The sequence below is a fragment of the Notolabrus celidotus genome, chromosome 12 (assembly GCF_009762535.1).
Source record: "Notolabrus celidotus isolate fNotCel1 chromosome 12, fNotCel1.pri, whole genome shotgun sequence".
In the NCBI taxonomy this organism is placed as follows: Eukaryota; Metazoa; Chordata; class Actinopteri; order Labriformes; family Labridae; genus Notolabrus; species Notolabrus celidotus.
Genome location: NC_048283.1, coordinates 195,685 through 208,184, shown reverse-complemented (window position 1 = coordinate 208,184; position 12,500 = coordinate 195,685). Strand labels below are relative to the sequence as shown.

The following is a 12,500-nucleotide window of genomic DNA, read 5'->3' as shown; positions in this document are numbered from 1 at the left end:
TGAGAGAAACACACGTTATAAAGCATCAATAACACGACGCTGAGAGAAACACACGTTATAAAGCATCAATAACACGACGCTGAGAGAAACACACATTATAAAGCATTAATAACACGACGCTGAGAGAAACACACGTTATAAAGCATCAATAACACGACGCTGAGAGAAACACACGTTATAAAGCATCAATAACACGATGCTGAGAGAAACACACGTTATAAGGCATCAATAACACGACGCTGAGAGAAACACACGTTATAAAGCATCAATAACACGCCGCTGAGAGAAACACATGTTATAAAGCATCAATAACACGACGCTGAGAGAAACACACATTATAAAGCATCAGAAACACGAGGCTGAGAGAAACACACGTTATAAAGCATCAATAACACGACGCTGAGAGAAACACACGTTATAAAGCATCAGAAACACGACGCTGAGAGAAACACACGTTATAAAGCATCAATAACACAACGCTGAGAGAAACACACATTATAAAGCATCAGAAACACGACGCTGAGAGCAACACACGTTATAAAGCATCAATAACACGACGCTGAGAGAAACACACGTTATAAAGCATCAGAAACACGACGCTGAGAGAAACACACGTTATAAAGCATCAATAACACGACGCTGAGAGAAACACACGTTATGAAGCATCAATAACACAACACTGAGAGAAACAGACGTTATAACGCATCAATAACACGACGCTGAGAGAAACACACGTTATAAAGCATCAATAACACGATGCTGAGAGAAACACACGTTATAAAGCATCAGAAACACGCCGCTGAGAGAAACACACGTTATAAAGCATCAATAACACGATGCTGAGAGAAACACACGTTATAAAGCATCAATAACACGACGCTGAGAGAAACACACGTTATAAAGCATCAGAAACACGACGCTGAGAGAAACACACGTTATAAAGCATCAATAACATGACGCTGAGAGAAACACACGTTATAAAGCATCAGAAACACGACGCTGAGAGAAACACACGTTATAAAGCATCAATAACACGTTATAAAGCATCAGAAACACGACGCTGAGAGAAACACACGTTATAAAGCATCAGAAACACGCCGCTGAGAGAAACACACGTTATAAAGCATCAGAAACACGCCGCTGAGAGAAACACACGTTATAAAGCATCAATAACACGACGCTGAGAGAAACACACGTTATAAAGCATCAGAAACAAGCCGGTGAGAGAAAAAATTGTTATAAAGCATCAATAACACGCCGCTGAGAGAAACACACGTTATAAAGCATCAATAACACGACGCTGAGAGAAACACACATTATAAAGCATCAGAAACACGACGCTGAGAGAAACACACGTTATAAAGCATCAATAACACGACACTGAGAGAAACACACGTTATAAAGCATCAATAACACGCCGCTGAGAGAAACACACGTTATGAAGCATCAGAAACACGCCGCTGAGAGAAACACACGTTATAAAGCATCAATAACACGACGCTGAGAGAAACACACGTTATAAAGCATCAATAACACGACGCTGAGAGAAACACACGTTATAAAGCATCAGAAACACGACGCTGAGAGAAACACACGTTATGAAGCATCAGAAACACGACGCTGAGAGAAACACACGTTATAAAGCATCAATAACACGACGCTGAGAGAAACACACGTTATAAAGCATCAATAACATGACGCTGAGAGAAACACACGTTATAAAGCATCAATAACACGACGCTGAGAGAAACACACGTTATAAAGCATCAGAAACACGACGCTGAGAGAAACACACGTTATAAAGCATCAATAACACGACGCTGAGAGAAACACACGTTATGAAGCATCAGAAACACGACGCTGAGAGAGACACACGTTATAAAGCATCAATAACACGACGCTGAGAGAAACAAACGTTATAAAGCATCAGAAACACGACGCTGAGAGAAACACACGTTATAAAGCATCAATAACACGACGCTGAGAGAAACACACGTTATAAAGCATCAATAACACGACGCTGAGAGAAACACACGTTATAAAGCATCAATAACACGACGCTGAGAGAAACACACGTTATAAAGCATCAGAAACACGACGCTGAGAGAAACACACGTTATAAAGCATCAATAACACGACGCTGAGAGAAACACACGTTATGAAGCATCAGAAACACGACGCTGAGAGAGACACACGTTATAAAGCATCAATAACACGACGCTGAGAGAAACACACGTTATAAAGCATCAATAACACGACGCTGAGAGAAACACACGTTATAAAGCATCAATAACATGCCACTGAGAGAAACACACGTTATAAAGCATCAGAAACACGACGCTGAGAGAAACACACGTTATAAAGCATCAATAACACGACGCTGAGAGAAACACACGTTATGAAGCATCAGAAACACGACGCTGAGAGAAACACACGTTATAAAGCATCAATAACACGACGCTGAGAGAAACACACGTTATAAAGCATCAATAACACGACGCTGAGAGAAACACACGTTATAAAGCATCAGAAACACGACGCTGAGAGAAACACACGTTATAAAGCATCAATAACACGTCGCTGAGAGAAACGCACGTTATAAAGCATCAATAACACGACGCTGAGAGAAACACACGTTATAAAGCATCAATAACACGACGCTGAGAGAAACACACGTTATAAAGCATCAATAACACGACGCTTAGAGAAACACACGTTATAAAGCATCAATAACACGCCGCTGAGAGAAACACACATTATAAAGCATCAGAAACACGACGCTGAGAGAAACACACGTTATAAAGCATCAATAACACGACGCTGAGAGAAACACACGTTATAAAGCATCAATAACAGGACGCTGAGAGAAACACACGTTATAAAGCATCAGAAACACGACGCTGAGAGAAACACACGTTATAAAGCATCAATAACACGACGCTGAGAGAAACACACGTTATAAAGCATCAATAACACGACGCTGAGAGAAACACACGTTATAAAGCATCAATAACACGACGCTGAGAGAAACACACGTTATAAAGCATCAATAACACGCCGCTGAGAGAAACAAACGTTATAAAGCATCAATAACACGACGCTGAAAGAAACACACGTTATAAAGCATCAATAACACGACGCTGAGAGAAACACACGTTATAAAGCATCAATAACACAACGCTGAGAGAAACACACGTTATAAAGCATCAATAACACGACGCTGAGAGAAACACACGTTATAAAGCATCAGAAACACGACGCTGAGAGAAACACACGTTATAAAGCATCAATAACACGACGCTGAGAGAAACACACGTTATAAAGCATCAATAACACGCCGCTGAGAGAAACACACGTTATAAAGCATCAATAACACGACGCTGAGAGAAACACACGTTATAAAGCATCAATAACACGACGCTGAGAGAAACACACGTTATAAAGCATCAATAACACGACGCTGAGAGAAACACACGTTATAAAGCATCAATAACACGACGCTGAGAGAAACACACGTTATAAAGCATCAATAACACGACGCTGAGAGAAACACACGTTATAAAGCATCAATAACACGACGCTGAGAGAAACACACGTTATAAAGCATCAATAACACGACGCTGAGAGAAACACACGTTATGAAGCATCAATAACACGCCGCTGAGAGAAACAAACGTTATAAAGCATCAGAAACAAGCCGCTGAGAGAAACACACGTTATAAAGCATCAATAACACGACGCTGAGAGAAACACACGTTATAAAGCATCAGAAACACGACGCTGAGAGAAACACACGTTATAAAGCATCAATAACACGCCGCTGAGAGAAACGCACGTTATAAAGCATCAATAACACGACACTGAAAGAAACACACGTTATAAAGCATCAATAACACGACGCTGAGAGAAACACACGTTATAAAGCATCAATAAGACAACGCTGAGAGAAACACACGTTATAAAGCATCAATAACACAGCGCTGAGAGAAACACACATTATACAGCATCAATAACACGACGCTGAGAGAAACACGTTATAAAGCATCAATAACATGACGCTGAGAGAAACACACGTTATAAAGCATCAATAACACGACGCTGAGAGAAAAACACGTTATAAAGCATCAATAACATGAAGCTGAGAGAAACACACGTTATAAAGCATCAATAACACGACGCTGAGAGAAACACACGTTATAACGCATCAAGAACACGACGCTGAGAGAAACACACGTTATAAAGCATCAATAACACGACGCTGAGAGAAACACACGTTATAAAGCATCAATAACACGACGCTGAGAGAAACACACATTATAAAGCATCAATAACACGACGCTGAGAGAAACACACGTTATAAAGCATCAATAACACATGGCTGAGAGAAACACACCTTATAAAGCATCAATAACACGCCGCTGAGAAACACACGTTATAAAGCATCAATAACACGACGCTGAGAGAAACACAAGTTATAAAGCATCAGAAACACGACGCTGAGAGAAACACACGTTATAAAGCTTCAATAACACGATGCTGAGAGAAACACACGTTATAAAGCATCAATAACACGACGCTGAGAGAAACACACGTTATAAAGCATCAATAACACGACGCTGAGAGAAACACACGTTATAACGCATCAATAACACGACGCTGAGAGAAACACACGTTATAAAGTATCAATAACACGACGCTGAGAGAAACACACGTTATAAAGCATCAGAAACACGACGCTGAGAGAAACAGACGTTATAACGCATCAATAACACGACGCTGAGAGAAACACACGTTATAAAGCATCAATAACACGACGCTGAGAGAAACACACGTTATAAAGCATCAGAAACACGACGCTGAGAGAAACGCACGTTATAAAGCATCAATAACTGCTGCTGAGAGAAACACACGTTATAAAGCATCAATAACACGACGCTGAGAGAAACACACGTTATAAAGCATCAATAACACGACGCTGAGAGAAACACACGTTATAAAGCATCAATAACACGACGCTGAGAGAAACACACGTTATAAAGCATCAATAACACGACGCTGAGAGAAACACGTTATAAAGCATCAATAACACGACACTGAGAGAAACACACGTTATAAAGCATCAGAAACACGACGCTGAGAGAAACACACGTTATAAAGCATCAATAACACGACGCTGAGAGAAACACACGTTATAAAGCATCAATAACACGACGCTGAGAGAAACACACGTTATAAAGCATCAATAACACGCCGCTGAGAGAAACGCATGTTATAAAGCATCAATAACACGCCGCTGAGAGAAACACACGTTATAAAGCATCAATAACACGCCGCTGAGAGAAACACACGTTATAAAGCATCAGAAACACGACGCTGACAGAAACACACGTTATAAAGCATCAATAACATGCCGCTGAGAGAAACACATGTTATAAAGCATCAATAACACGCCGCTGAGAGAAACACACGTTATAAAGCATCAATAACACGACGCTGAGAGAATCAGACGTTATAAAGCATCAATAACACGACGCTGAGAGAAACACACGTTATAAAGCATCAATAACACAACGCTGAGAGAAACACACGTTATAAAGCATCAATAACACGACGCTGAGAGAAACAAACGTTATAAAGCATCAATAACACGACGCTGAGAGAAACAAACGTTATAAAGCATCAATAACACGACGCTGAGAGAAACACACGTTATAAAGCATCAATAACACAACGCTGAGAGAAACACACGTTATAAAGCATCAGAAACACGACGCTGAGAGAAACACACGTTATAAAGCATCAATAACACGACGCTGAGAGAAACACACGTTATAAAGCATCAATAACACGACGCTGAGAGAAACACACGTTATAAAGCATCAATAACACGCCGCTGAGAGAAACGCATGTTATAAAGCATCAATAACACGCCGCTGAGAGAAACACACGTTATAAAGCATCAATAACACGACGCTGAGAGAAACACACGTTATAAAGCATCAATAACACGCCGCTGAGAGAAACGCATGTTATAAAGCATCAATAACACGCCGCTGAGAGAAACGCACGTTATAAAGCATCAATAACACGCCGCTGAGAGAAACACACGTTATAAAGCATCAATAACACGACGCTGAGAGAAACACACGTTATAAAGCATCAATAACACGACGCTGAGAGAATCAGACGTTATAAAGCATCAATAACACAACGCTGAGAGAAACACACGTTATAAAGCATCAATAACACGACGCTGAGAGAAACAAACGTTATAAAGCATCAATAACACGACGCTGAGAGAAACAAACGTTATAAAGCATCAATAACACGACGCTGAGAGAAACACACGTTATAAAGCATCAATAACACGACGCTGAGAGAAACACACGTTATAAAGCATCAATAACACGCCGCTGAGAGAAACGCATGTTATAAAGCATCAATAACACGCCGCTGAGAGAAACACACGTTATAAAGCATCAATAACACGCCGCTGAGAGAAACACACGTTATAAAGCATCAGAAACACGACGCTGACAGAAACACACGTTATAAAGCATCAATAACATGCCGCTGAGAGAAACACATGTTATAAAGCATCAATAACACGCCGCTGAGAGAAACACACGTTATAAAGCATCAATAACACGACGCTGAGAGAAACACACGTTATAAAGCATCAATAACACGACGCTGAGAGAATCAGACGTTATAAAGCATCAATAACACGACGCTGAGAGAAACACACGTTATAAAGCATCAATAACACAACGCTGAGAGAAACACACGTTATAAAGCATCAATAACACGACGCTGAGAGAAACAAACGTTATAAAACATCAATAACACGACGCTGAGAGAAACACACGTTATAAAGCAACAATAACACAACGCTGAGAGAAACACACGTTATAAAGCATCAATAACACAACGCTGAGAGAAACACACGTTATAAAGCATCAATAACACGACGCTGAGAGAAACAAACGTTATAAAGCATCAATAACACGACGCTGAGAGAAACAAACGTTATAAAGCATCAATAACACGACGCTGAGAGAAACACACGTTATAAAGCATCAATAACACGACGCTGAGAGAAACAAACGTTATAAAGCATCAATAACACGCCGCTGAGAGAAACACACGTTATAAAGCATCAATAACACGCCGCTGAGAGAAACACACGTTATAAAGCATCAATAACACGCCGCTGAGAGAAACACACGTTATAAAGCATCAGAAACACGACGCTGACAGAAACACACGTTATAAAGCATCAATAACACGCCGCTGAGAGAAACACATGTTATAAAGCATCAATAACACGCCGCTGAGAGAAACACACGTTATAAAGCATCAATAACACGACGCTGAGAGAAACACACGTTATAAAGCATCAATAACACGACGCTGAGAGAATCAGACGTTATAAAGCATCAATAACACGACGCTGAGAGAAACACACGTTATAAAGCATCAATAACACAACGCTGAGAGAAACACACGTTATAAAGCATCAATAACACGACGCTGAGAGAAACAAACGTTATAAAACATCAATAACACGACGCTGAGAGAAACAAACGTTATAAAGCATCAATAACACGACGCTGAGAGAAACACACGTTATAAAGCATCAATAACACAACGCTGAGAGAAACACACGTTATAAAGCAACAATAACACAACGCTGAGAGAAACACACGTTATAAAGCATCAATAACACAACGCTGAGAGAAACACACGTTATAAAGCATCAATAACACGACGCTGAGAGAAACACACGTTATAAAGCTGCTGTTGTTTTTTAGTCTGATGGTTTTTGAGTTTGATGGCTGCATCGTTGTTTGGTGATATGTTGGCTGAGTCTAATAAAATGTTAAAAACAGAGTCATTCATCACGTTTACACACACATCATAAAATCCAGTATTTACACACCGCCGTCCTGTTTAGATTTACAACAGCAGACACGATCAGAGAGATGGAAATGTGACAAACCACAAATCTAACGCTCTGAGGCGATCTGAAATCACAGACGTGTTTCAGAAGCAGAGGAGAGCAAACGGAGGCCTGTGATTGGACAACGTCTTCAGGAATCTACTATATACGACTTAATCCCACAAAAACATTTATTCAGAACACAAACAGACCCTGAAACTGTCCGACCACGCGTCTACACGTCACACTAAGGTCTGAAACTCAAAATAACACACCCTAACTTCACGCCTGATAAACCAGCTGAGTATCTGAATCAGCCAATCACTGCTGTACGTCTTATTAATGTAGCGACGGCATGCTAGCACGCTGCAGGTTGTCATCTATGAGGCAGTTCTATTTTAATAAACAATGAAACATTTTGTCTTAAAAATAAAGGAGTGAATGACACCTCTTGTTAAGTGATTTTAATATTAAACTTTCAGTGTTTACGTTCTGAAAGCAGGTCGTTGTTGCTCTGAGTAAAAACTGAAAAAACAATCTTGCAGAGTTTGTGATTGTAAAGAAGTTGAAGAGGATTTTAAAACTGTTAAATTTATTAAAAAAATAATCTTTTGCATGTGAAAAAAAGGATGCATTAAAAGGTTGTTCTGCAATTTCGGATGACTGGAGGATTTAAAGCTCCTGTGAGGAGTTTTCAGCCGGTTAGGAAACAAGGTGAAGTCACTCTTCCTGCCTGGATGTGACCTACAAATGCAAACTAGACGACACTGTCAACAAGGAAGGACGATGAATATAAGCCTGATGAAATACTGCCTCATAAAGATTACATTTATTATTATTTACTCACATAATGCACCTGATATAAGTTGCGAGAGAGGAAAAATGGCGTCATCGGTGTGGATGTTTTCACCGTTTTAGAGGACAACATGCTGCGAGTGTTCAAAGAGAGGACGCTGATTTTCTCAATCATTATTCTAAAGATATAAATATGAATTATTAGACAAAAGAACGATGCAACAGAGGGAATAACTGATGAAAACTCAGAATAATCTGCTGATTTTTCCACATAGGGTCTCATATTTCAGTCCTTGTCCTTACTTCACCTTTCACCATCTGAGTCAAACTACACTACACTCACAGTGCCGACTTTAAATCCCTTAAATGCATCCAAACGGAGTGAAAAGGAGCTGAAATAAGTGAATTAACAGTGTAGTAATCTGATGTTTCTTGTGCTTGTAGCTGCAGACTCCACTGATGCTCCTGCAGGATGCACCAGGCTGACAGCTGCAGACCCAAACACATCCTCATCAAACCAATGTGGCTAACGCACTGCAGACCCAAACACATCCTCATCAAGCTAATGTGGCTAACGCACTGCAGACCCAAACACATCCTCATCAAGCTAATGTGGCTAACGCACTGCAGACCCAAACACATCCTCATCAAGCTAATGTGGCTAACGCACTGCAGACCCAAACACATCCTCATCAAGCTAATGTGGCTAACGCACTGCAGACCCAAACACATCCTCATCAAGCTAATGTGGCTAATGCACTGCAGACCCAAACACATCCTCATCAAGCTAATGTGGCTAACGCACTGCAGACCCAAACACATCCTCATCAAGCTAATGTGGCTAACACACTGCAGACCCAAACACATCCTCATCAAACCAATGTGGCTAACGCACTGCAGACCCAAACACATCCTCATCAAACCAATGTGGCTAACGCACTGCAGACCCAAACACATCCTCATCAAGCTAATGTGGCTAACACACTGCAGACCCAAACACATCCTCATCAAGCTAATGTGGCTAACGCACTGCAGACCCAAACACATCCTCATCAAGCTAATGTGGCTAACGCACTGCAGACCCAAACACATCCTCATCAAGCTAATGTGGCTAACGCACTGCAGACCCAAACACATCCTCATCAAGCTAATGTGGCTAACGCACTGCAGACCCAAACACATCCTCATCAAGCTAATGTGGCTAACACACTGCAGACCCAAACACATCCTCATCAAACCAATGTGGCTAACTCACTGCAGACCCAAACACATCCTCACCAAGCTAATGTGGCAAACTCACTGCATGCACCAGCTGAATACTCAGCGTTTACACTTCTCAATGAGAGGTAAATGCATGTGTGTGCATTTTAAAATCATGGAAATTTAGCTTTTATATAGATATGTAATAACCACTTCTCCAAACTCCATTTAGAAAATAACAAAATGAAGATCACACTCGTTTTAAAGATGAAGGTGAGATAAATCAAAACTTATGTTAGCTAAAGTGTGATATTTGGTTATTCTTAATGAATCTGCATAGTTTGTACTCACATTGAAACTCTAACTTTCTTAATAAGTGTAATATCAACAATAAACTGGACTGGTCCACCAACACTGAAGCCATCTACTGGAAAGGACAGAGCAGACTGTCCTTCCTGAGGAGACTCAGGTCCTTCAGTGTCTGCAGCAGGCTTCTGAAGACCTTCTACCAGTTTGTGGTGGCCTGTGCTCTGTTCTTTACTGTGGCGTGCTGGAGGGGGAGGCATCATGACGGGTGAGGCCGTCTGGAGTCAGTGGCTGAGAGGAGGATGATGGGCAAACTGCGAGCCATCCTGGATATCCCCTCTCACTCTCTCCATGATGAGCTGTGAGTCAACGCATCATCCCACCACGGAGCAAGACTGAACGCTTCAGGCGCTGGCTTGTGCCCACCACCATCAGACTGTTATGGAGGCCACAGACTGCACCACGCCGACCATGCCGACCACTGACCCCCCCCCATGAACAGATCCAAACCATCCCTCCACTGTCTGTCCCACTCCATCATCTCATCCTGCACTGACTGCTGATGACATTATAATGCATATAACATTATATTATATAATTATCTTGGTATATATTATATTATGTTATATTACATTATTATTGTTTAGTACAACTTAGTCATATTATAAACCCATATTTATTAATTATATTAATCTGTCATTACCAACCATAATCACACCAAGTCAACCTGTCACTACTAATCATTTTAAGTACATGCACCAGTTGAATACTCAGTATGTACACTTCTAAATGAGAGTTAAATGCATGTGTGTGCATTTTAAAATAATGACAGTTGAGCTTTTACAGACATGTAATAACCGCTTCACCAAACTCCATATAAGAAATAGCAAAATGAAGTTTGCACTCGTTTTAAAGATGAAGGTGAGATAAATCAAAACGTATAATCAATTAAAGTGTGTTATGTTGTTATTCTTCATTAATCGGCATAGTTTGTACTCACATTAAAACTCTAACTTTCTTATTAAGTGTAATTTTAGTAGTTTGTTTAAGCGAGAAATGCGCGATAATGTTAAAACTGTTGCTTCAGTTTTGCTAATAAAAACTGCTTTTATGAGTCTCAATTCAATGCCGAGTCTCCCAGAAGGTTAACATTACTCATAATAAATGTTTAATTTAAGTTAAATGTTCTTGTTTAATGTTCAACAGGAAGTTTCTGTAAACAGTGAAAGTTGTAAAGGAGTCCGGCGGGACGCGCCAACACGGTGACAGCAGCGACGCAACATAGTAAACAAGCCAGCTAGCATGAGGAGCTAACTGAGCTAACGGATCGGAAACGGAACCAGAAGAAACAACAAAGTCCAGAAACCATGAAACATGAAACAAACAGCGGAGACTCTGCCCCGGGTCTCTGCTGTCCACTGAGAGTGAGCTAAGTCTCAGTAGAGCTCCACGCAGAGGCACCAGTTCTCAGCCCGGGGAAGGCCTCTCTTCCACCGGGCAGCTCTGCTCCTCCTCCCCGCCTCTCACTCACCCTGGTGGAGCTGATGTCCATCATCACCTCCTGGAAGGCGGCCGTCTCCTCGGCCTGCCGCTGGGTGTGCAGCGCGATCTTCTCGCTGAACTTTCGGGGGTTGGAAGCCCCGGACCCGGAGCCCTGAGTGGGTCCGGGTCCGGGTCCACAGCCGCCTGAACCCGTCGCAGACATCTTCACGGAGAACGGGACGACCTGACGTAGTGGAACGAGTTCAGCAGAGAGGCGGGAGAGTGAAGAGGTATCACTCCGCGGAGGATTCTACAGACCGCAGAGAGGCGGGAGAGTGAAGAGTTATCACTCCGCGGAGGATCTAGACACCGAACATATCCGACAGAGTGCGCATGACAGGAGCACCGACATGTGGACAAAATACAACTTACACACAAAGATGAATGTGCTTCTAATGAATGTGCATGAAGCCGTATGGATCCTCGGGGTTTTCTTTCTGTTAATGCCTCATAAAGATGTGTTATAAACTATGGTTATAAACAGCAAACACAGCAGCTGAAGAGAGGTACTGCAGCGTTTAATGACGAGCGACAAAACGGAACTGTTTTATTTTTTTAATTTTGATTCAAATCAGCGAAATAAAATAAAATATAATATTTTTTAAAAAAACCTCCCTGCCTCTTAAAAATTGCATTGCCTATTTTTTATTTTTTAACTTTTTTATTGAGTTTTCCATAGATTTAATCATGATACATTTTTCTTGCAGCATATTGT

At 41.1% G+C, this 12,500-nt stretch overlaps 1 protein-coding gene across 1 annotated transcript in view; it reads right to left on the bottom strand.

Annotated features, from left to right (window-relative positions):
* LOC117822676 overlaps nucleotides 1-12,060 on the bottom strand; it is a 56,633-nt gene extending 44,573 nt beyond the window's left edge. The window contains exon 1 of the mRNA XM_034697524.1: nucleotides 11,775-12,060. Coding sequence (XP_034553415.1) covers nucleotides 11,775-11,948 — 174 coding nt within the window. The 5' untranslated portion in view covers nucleotides 11,949-12,060. The remainder of the gene's footprint in view (nucleotides 1-11,774) is intronic.
* Between the last annotated feature and the right edge of the window lie 440 nt (nucleotides 12,061-12,500).